This window comes from Battus philenor, unplaced genomic scaffold, assembly GCF_028537555.1.
Source record: "Battus philenor isolate CCGP_79_NKW_IND1 unplaced genomic scaffold, ilBatPhil1.0.hap1 SCAF_21, whole genome shotgun sequence".
Classification (NCBI taxonomy): Eukaryota; Metazoa; Arthropoda; class Insecta; order Lepidoptera; family Papilionidae; genus Battus; species Battus philenor.
The window spans coordinates 12,566,896-12,576,963 of NW_027181684.1; the positions used below are offsets into that span (position 1 = coordinate 12,566,896).

The 10,068-nt window shown below is 33.6% G+C and overlaps 1 protein-coding gene across 1 annotated transcript; it reads right to left on the reverse strand.

The window, feature by feature from the left end:
* Positions 1–1,098: 1,098 nt before the first annotated feature.
* On the reverse strand, positions 1,099–9,827 carry LOC137923312 (ubiquitin-associated protein 1). The gene is made up of 2 exons (XM_068766517.1): positions 8,070–9,827; positions 1,099–1,535 (listed from the first exon to the last, which is right to left on the reverse strand). The coding sequence occupies exons 1-2, from the start codon at positions 9,603–9,605 to the stop codon at positions 1,410–1,412; spliced, it is 1,662 nt and encodes a 553-aa protein (XP_068622618.1). The 5' UTR covers positions 9,606–9,827; the 3' UTR covers positions 1,099–1,409.
* Between the last annotated feature and the right edge of the window lie 241 nt (positions 9,828–10,068).

Sequence of the window (10,068 nt, forward strand, 5' to 3'; positions counted from 1 at the left end):
CATAGCTTAACCGACCCCTGAACATTTCAAAGTACCGAATAATCGGTATTTCACTTTTAGTACATCACTAATTCAGAATAATTTCGTTTTTATTACAATGTCCGCTATATAATTGTAACTTTTAGATATAAAATAACATAAACAATAATTAATAATTTTTAATGCTTAAATAAATTGGACATTTTTAACGAATTTATTTTAAAAATGAGATGCCGACTCTTTTTTATATAAACGGTAATCACCCCTACAACACGGTACTTCTATAACGCGTGTTGCATTCCTCGTATAAAATGTGATATATTTCTGTACTATGAAATTTTAGTTATTAATATTTGATCAACATCATAAGTAACAACTAGAAGATGGCCGGCTATTACTTAATATGTATAGAGTGAATAAATAAAAAGAAAATGAAGCCTGGATTACACAGGAAAATACTTATAGACAACAAAAAACAGTGAGATCTATGTCTAGCCCAAATAATGATGAAATTAAAAAATATAATTTGCATCATCTAAATTATGTTAAAAAATCAACAGAAATATTTGAAATTAAACAAGTAATAATAGCAACATTTAAACAAAATGACGAAGTAGACAAAAACACATATAACAGGTGGCTCAAAAGTAATGTCATAATGTGCACGCACTTTAATTTTTACAAATGGCGCCAAATGTTATTGTTCTTTGACATTTTTGACGTAGATATATAGACAATTAATTGTCAACGAGCGATGAAGTATATCTACTTGTAAAAATTAAGTCACGTTCACATTATGACATTGCTTTCAGCCAAAAAAGCTAAACTGGTCAAACAGTTACATTTTTAAAATGTTGGGGTCATATTGGCCAGTTGCCGAGGCAGTCACAGCCTTAGACCGGCATAGAAGTAACATCGTACTCGACAAACTTTACAAACAGTAACACGGTGCTTCGATCGCGTTATACGTGAACTCCTATACGCGTTATAGGGGGTATTACCGTCTTTACTATGATTTCTATGCAATTTGTTTTCATTTAGAACCTATTTGATCATTATTTAGCTTCATTAATTTAATAAAACTTATGATTTAAAATTAATATGACCAAAGATGGGAGAACCTACAATAGGTATTCATATATAAAATCATAGGCTCATATGTACCGAAATATTATAGGCTGTATTCGAATAATTTCTCATTTATATGACATATTCATTTTGATTAGAATCAACCGTAACATAGATTCTATTTTATACGAAAATATGTCAAAATATTGACATCTACATGCACATAGATTGTTTGACGGAGATCATATCCGAAATATTAATACGTTCTCCTGAAGACCATGACCCGGCATATCATCATATGCTTCACCATATGTGAAGCTTCCTCGAGACTAGAGGTGCAGTTCCGCGCGAACATGGATGTATTACGACACCAGATCGTCCAGGGCCTTCTCTTTGTCGAACTTGTGCCTCGCAAGCGCCGCTGATACCCTCGCTTCTGAGAAGCCAAGGTCCAACAGCTCGCCCATTATCAACAGGCACTCGATGATCTGGAATTTTAAAAAAAAACAGGCTATAAATGTCACACTTATTAGCTTCTTCAAGTAAAAATATCAATGCCAGTAGCCATGATGGTTTGGTGTGATTTTGTGCAAGTCGTATTTTAAAATAAAATTTAACATCAAAATAGGGTTTCTTTGACACAAAATATAATATTACTGCGTAAGACGCAGTTATAAAATAACCTACATCTCTTTTCCTCTATATCACCCTATCTCTCCTTAAATTCCATTCACTCTTCCTCTGTCTCTCTTTATATATATATCTTTCATCTATCTACCTCCTTCTCCCCGCTCTCTTCTGGTTGTTCTTTCTTTGATCGTAATATATTGCTGCTCGCAAATAAACACATTCCTTTTACCGATAACCGTACTCTTAGAAGGGCTTAGTACAATTGACTAATGTGAACACAGTTTTCTTATTTACTAAGATCTATTAGGTAAAGATGCTGAATGACAAGTATTAGTTACGTGAATGGATGTAAGATAATTTCTCTCGATTATGTAGGTTTACGCCTTAGAGTGGGCGCCTATGAGCTGCAACGACGATAGTAAGTTTAAGTAAATCATCCCATAGCTTTATCGTCATACCAACTTAACTATTTTTCTTAAAAAAATATATATATTACACGATCGTTCAAAATGATTAGATATTCATTTAAAAATTTTTTGTTGTAAAAAACAGTTCTCAAAGAAATACATAGATGGCGCTGCTAGGCGTTTGAATCGAGCTATCGTGAATTCATCACTAAAAGTACACTACCTGTATGACGTTACGTCAGTCGTATTTCGTGCGACAGAGATAACTCAACGAAGCCGAAATTAACCGATTGTCTCTTTCCAAAGGTCGATGTGCAATTATCACCAGGTACTATAAGTTTATTGTAAATACAGTAATACCCAATGTTTAAGATTAAACATAATCAAAAATTATTACAAAAAAATACAAATCATTTTAATCAATCACTTCAATTCTAGGAACACTTTATACAACACATACTCCTATTTTTTACGGAAAAATACATCTATTGTCTTTTGGATAACGTTTTGTTTACTTTCTTGTAAAATACGTTCATAACACCCAACACTGTTTTTAATTGTTTGACAGATGGTCAAGACACCATAGAGAAGTTGATGACTAAATTATATCTATATGCACTCTTTCGCGTAATTCGAGGTATTTGAGCGCGAATTTTACAATTCGCGTTATAGTTAAACCGCGTATAACGGGGTCGCGTAAAGCGGGGTATTACTGTATTTTCAATTCTACCCACATAATCAAATCTCCGAAATATTTCTGATCAATAATTTTTTCAAGTCCACGTTGCACAACACCAAGGAAGCAAGACGTCTACGCATCGAAGTAATGCATTGAAACGACCCTGACTCTCACCTCCGTAATTGGACTAAAATAAGTCCGAGGCGAAACGAATCTTAATAGAATTACAATGCAATAAGCATCCGAGAGGCTCGAAGAATAAATTTTCTCTGCCTTAAAACAAAAAAAAAACAGCAAGCACAAACTGTACCAAAAATTAGGCCGGATGAATCGGCATTTCAGACTAATTTTCTCAATTGCCAATTCACCAGACATTATTATTCAAATGCGTAATAATAAAATAACCTCTGAAAAAAAGTCACGTAATTTTTTACGCGGTATGTTTTTTCTTTTTAGCAGATAGACGCCTACAAAGATCACAACGATGATCAGCCTTGCACTGCCAGCATCATCACGGGCCCTAACCATGTCATCGGTCTACCTGATCTACCCAGGACACCAGGATCTAGATCTATCATGATCTACCCACGACTACAGACTCGTAGTCGCCATCAGTTGCACGAGCGATGTTCCACGCCTATTGCCACACAAGCAATTCCTCGTGCTACATCGATGACCTTGATTTTTCTGCAAATCTCATTCCTGATACGATCTCGCAGCGAAACTTAGAGCATAGCCCCCTCTATCACTAAATGATCTTGAGTCTTCTCATAAGAAACCACGCCTCGGATCCGTCATCACTGGCAACGAACATTGATCAAAGACCTTCGTCTTCAGTTATTGCGGTATTTTGAACCAGACATTTCGGAGTTTCCCGAACGCTGTCCATCCGAGATGGATTCCTCTAGACGGTTAGTCCCAGGCACATATAATCGTCTACAACTTCGACCATAGCACCTCCAACTACTTGAGTAAGCACCACATGGACCTTATACCACGACTTTGTCTTGTCCATATTTAATTTAAGGTCTGCTTGTCTGAAGGCTCTACTGAGAATATCGAGCATTGTACTCAGGTCCTCCATGGCTTCAGCCATTACCACTATATCATAACAACCAAAGGTTACCAATGTACTCGCCATATATGTTAATGCTAAGTCCTCTCTAGTCCATGAGCTTAAATGCATTCACCAGTGCAACGGTGAACAGATTTGTAGAGACAACGTTTCCATCTCCCTCTAACTCTGGTCCAATTGCCAGATTGTGATAGTGTTTTGATTTGATAGTGTTTTCATACAAACACTACAACAATCCCGTTGGTTTCTTTGGCACCTTTGGAGACTCCAGTACTGCCCAATTCTAGATCGAATTGAAGGCTTTCTCATAGTTTAAGCATTGTAGCCGATTATACTCTTGAGATTATATAATCTGTCATAACATAGAGCTGTTGTTTTTTTTCTCTATTTATTGTCTATGGTGTAAATATAAGTGTTAATATATAATCATAGCACTGTTGTTCATTACCTTCAGTTAGTTCAGATATTATTCTGGTTCTATTGGTACAGGGGCCCTTGAAGAACTTCAAACCAACCTTACAGACAGTTTTCATGTTTAACTCTAAAAGTTTTTGGTGTTTGGGGTAAATAAATTTTCTATTAATATACTAGATATACTTATCTAGTCTTACAACATGGGTGTATCATGCTATAAATTCCATTATTACCAATTATAATAATCCAGTAGTTACTTGGTCGCTCTAAAGGATACATAATGTTCTAATATATAGATATGACTATAATTTTATTTATGCTATATCATTATAATGTTTGCATTGTTTACAGAAACAAAACGTTTGTTATTTAAATCATTCATGATTTCATTCTAAATGATTTAAATGACAAACATTTTATAATTATGAGGTCTATTATGTATGGTTTAATTATAGTTATTAAAAACAATTTAAAAAAGCATATGCAACTCTGGCAAAACAAATGAAACAATATTTATATAATAATTACATTTTTTCCACATTGGAACTATTAATAGAACTCCTATTGATTGTTAACTAATTACCTATTTATTTTTTTATCTATATTACTTTTGACTCTGCTCTCCTTCATACGATGTTATAGTTACTGAGAAGATACAGGAAGAAACTCCTCAACAACACATCTTTTAATAAAGTTTAACAATACAGATTCATACATATACACTTTATCAGATACAGCCTAAATGATATCATTGCCAAGGGATTCATATCAATCAAAAATTAATTTATGAAATAATAAGCCTTTTCCTTCAATTTACTTTTAATACGATTATTATTTTGTAATTGGTAGTCCAATAACATTTTTAAAAAAAATCTGATTTGACAAATGAATTAGACTATTTGTCGTTGAAATTTTGGTACATCCAGTTTTTCAGTGCCTTATAAATACTCTATGAACATCTCCTATTTTTTGAACTTATTGGAACTAATAAGAATATAGAAAAGATTATCATAAATATATTGCGAGGCCACTGTAAGAATATTGATCTCTTTAAAATGCTTTCTTAACGAGATCCATAGCCCTAAGCTGGAAAGAGCTCGGGTAACACTCTTTTGCAAAACAAATATATTTTCAATATTCGGACCTCTATCCCAAAGACTCAATCCATAGAACGTAATGATGTAGAAATAACTACAATACACTATTCTAGCACTATCGATATCAGAATAGTATTTTATCTTTCTAGCGGCATAAGTTCCAGCACTATCTGACCGCAAAGGAGTCAATGTGAGGCCATTGTGGTTTAGAAATGATTGTAACACACAGGAAAACCATAGTCTACATTGTATAAAACATCACCATTTACTGTTATATTATTAGATATGTTTGATTTAATAAAATTATTTATATATGCTAGGTATATAACAAAGACAAGATTGCATCTTTCAAAAACGAACATATACATGGCCCAGTTTAAGATAATGTCTTTATATAGCCAAACAACTACAGTTAAATAAATTCTAGTGATTTCTTTCATATAATAGACAAGTAATAATTTTCACATAGAAACAGAATTTGAGGCTAATACAATGTATAGTTCCTATACTACAACCATAATGTTATTGTAATTTATGTAAGTTTATTAAGTATAATTTTGAATTTCCAAAATAAACAATATTCTCATTTGCAATTTTAATTTATTGTTTCCATATATTCAGGAATCAAAGGAGTGTATTAAGCATAATAAAGCTCAATTATAAGCTTAAATATTCATTATATTTCAAAAGAACAATATATGACAGTGTTTCCGAAAACCTTACTTTTTATGCCCTTCTTACATAGCATACATAATACTTAATATTAAAAGAATAAATTGTTCACTTTAGAAACTTAAATAATAGGTTTAAGTAAGAAATCACAAGTAACTTGTTAATGAAACATGGTAAGTATATTTTAATAATTATTTTTTGTATTAAATTTTCTATTTTAAATAATTATTTACTGCAATTATAGCTTATGCAAAAAAGGTAAAACCCCAGAGCGATATAATCTTGTGTAAAGTCCAATTTTTAATTGCTTCCCTTAATAATAAAATTGCCCATTTGTGGGGCATGGGCCTCACATTGTGAAGGACTAATATAAGACGTTATTAAGACTAAGAACCATAGGACCTGAACTTATAGCCTCCATCAGGTACACCAATACCTCACTTTGCGTCGTGGTTGCGTTCCAAAAAACACGACATAAATTGAAACGCCGAAAGTGAATTATGATTTTCTATAGCAAACCATGCAAAGATCGAAGATAGGTTCCAGGGTTACGAAAGTACTACTTTTTAAAAAGAAAATTGAACAAAGTAAACATTTAAAAAACAAAAATAATATAACTCTGCCAATAAATAAATTGGAAAAATATTTACCTTTTTTGTAACCAGAAACAACACGTAAAAATTTATATAAATTTATTATTCTCTTTAAAAAAAAAACACAACACACTACGTAATTGAAACTGAACTCTAAAATTATCAAAACCGAGTAAAAATAAAACTGTATTCAAATTGCGTTGATTTTTAGTTAGTAAGGGAATCCCCGAGTCTTGATGGCATGGCGCAATTAGAAACAAAAGTTCCAACATCTTGTAGAAAAAAAGGAAATTTAAAAAAAAATTAAAGACTCGAGTCCAAAACAACGCAACCTTGAAAATCTAACGACGCACGGTCAAAATTAGTACTAATTAAGCAGCGACGCAACATTGAATAAAACGCAAAACGAAACGACGCAAAGCGAGGTATTGGTGTATGCAGCTGTCTATAAAGCTGTATGCAGGACATCAACCTTGTCAATTTCGGATGTACCATGTCATGCAAGCAAGCAGGATAGACATATTACATAACCAAACTGATTTGAACGGTATGCCAACATTAACATGGCATAAAGCTTATAACCTTAATAATCATGGTATGTGCGACATTTAAATCAGGAAAAGTCTGATATAACCAATAAATTAGTAAATGGTAGGTAATTCCATGTGAAAATTCTCTCCCCAAAAAAAATACATGGAGGGTGCTTTAGGTTTGATTAGGAAACATCTACTTAAATGCTGCCAGTACAATGGTTTGAAGAAGTTGCAGTGATATAATCGCTGCTGTTCACCACAGACATTCTGACATTTCTCATTCATATATCACAGACACACACATTGACACTTCACCTCACATTTTCTCTATTAGAAAAATGTTCGCTTACATTCTGTTTTTCAGATATTATAAAAAGAGCAATGCTTCTGTCTGATTATAATAATAACATTGGTATTGTGATGGCAACACCACTATTGGCAAACCGCATGGTAACTAAACACTTCGGATACCCAGGGTCTACCCCAGCAATTATCAGAAATATTTCCAGGTTGCTGGTAGCTACAGAAGGTTACAAAATATGCACTTCAATATAGGTTACCATACTTTTTTTAACATTACAAAATTTAACTGGTTCACATGGACATCTTGCAGTTAATACATTCCTACCATATTCCTATCCTTATCAAAATATTCGAAGAATTTAACTGTGGAAATTTGCATTGCGGCTAGATTATACAAATTTTGACATAACATTAGCTGAACTAACTTAAACTATTATCTGCCCACAAGACTAGGTGAAGTCAAACTAAAATTTTAGTTCTATATGATTAAAAGCAGATAATTTTTTGTGGAATCTCCACATGCAAATTGCATCTCCCATGGACCCTTATGGGTAATTTACAGTTCTTGCCCAGCTAAAACACTATTCAAAAAAAGAAAATATAAAGTATAAATATTTACCCTCCTTTCATTGTCTCCGGCAACCACACAGATCCTGGCTACTCGTTCCAACGGGAACCCCATTGCATGTATCCTCTTACACAACCTCTGTGAAGCTACAGGTAATTGGATATATGGATTAGGCAACCTTATTTCAACTTTCCTTTTCCTTCGTTCCTTTCTTTCCTTTTTTTCGCTAGTCAATGTAGGTTGAGGTGCAGTTTGAGGTTCAGGTTGAGGTGCAGGTTTAGGAGCTGGGCTGGCATTGCATGAACGTTCACTTGCTCTTTGTTTAGCAGAAGCCAGTTCCTCATTAAGCTCTTTCATAATGTCTGGAACACTACGGGAGCGTGATTTTATTGTGTTTTGTGACACCGTTGCAGTCACCTGGTCCTCAACAGGCTTCTCATAAGTTTCATTAGTATTATAACTAGTATTTGTATATTGTACAGGTGCCTGAGGATATTGGAAGTAATATGGTTGTGGTATCAAATTTGAATCATTGTTTATCTGTGTTACTTGGCTAGTTGTAGGCAAAGAGTTGCCATAGTAGAGATCAGGTGGAACAGTTTGTGATGGTACAAAATACTGGTAGTTTGGGTTGTACATATTCACATTGTCCACAGGTACATTATCACAAGTATTTTCTGGTGTTAAATAATATCCATTTGATACAGGAAAGTGCTGTGATGATGTGAATGCTGCACTAGGTCCTTGAATTGTTTGTTCCATATAAGAGTTTGGTAAATATGTAATACCCTCTATTTGTGCTTGGGTAGCACAATTTGTATATCCTGTGTAAGTCTGATTATTAACATACATGCCCTGGTTTGGACAGTTAGTAGTTGAGTCCCTTTGGAGCACTTGTGCCAACAACTCCATATCATTTATTGTCTTCAATTCAACATTATCAAATGGACTTGATGTATCATTCTCAAAATCTCTAAAAGTTAACATATCAACATTATTATACTGAGGTACTTTGCTAACTTTTATATTCATCTTTAATTCCTGCAGAGGGTCAGGGTCATCTAGAAGGCTTGGATGGTAAGTGGTCTGCACTTGTACCGGTTGCAAGATATCTGGTTGGGACTCTGCGGTTGCAACATAAGGCTCTGTTAATATAGCTTTATCAGCCTCTAAAACCGTTTCTTCTACAGGTGATGTTTCACAATTTTTATCTATTTTTTCATCAGAAGAAATAGCGCTGATTTCATCTGTGCTAGGGTAGGACACTTCTGATACACTTAGTTGCTTTAATTTCTCCTCGGCCTCGGCGGCTGCGATTGCATCTAATTTTTTTTGCTTCGCCTCTTCTAACAGCTGTAAGCGGTGTTTCCTTTCATTTCTCTTTGTCTCTTTCGCGCTCCGAAGCTCTTTAACTTTAGACAAGACGTTCCGTTCGAAAGTAGAACAGTACTTGATATCATCGACAACATTTTGCGCCCGCTGTACGCTCTTATTTATATTCGAAGGTAATTCTATCCTCGGCGGTCTTTTATACTTTTCCGAAATTTTAACGGGCACGCCGTCCATATAGTCCCCAAAATGTGACATATCAACACAAACTCCAGAGCAGCTATGACAATTAAATCAAACAATGATACGACAAAGTTTGTTTCTATAGACTTTTTGCACTTTTAAGGTTAAATTATTTACCTTCGACGTCATCACTTAATTTATTTATTTTATTACACATGAGATAAATTCATAAACGTGATAATAGTCTTCATATTCACTGAATACAATTTTTAAATAATATTGTGATTAATCTGCTATAGTAATAATTTTCATCTATTTTCTACCTGAAGTGACAAAATTGTTTGACAATCAATGACAATAGACGTGTGTTGCTATATAAAATAAAATAAAATATCATGTGATAATCATGTGTGATTTGACATTCAGCATTAATTTATACACCCTAGAAAATTCTAGTTTTACTTTTACTTGCGATATCCTTTTAATATAATAACAATTTTGATAAACGATTCTATTAAATTGTTTATTTTCAATCAAT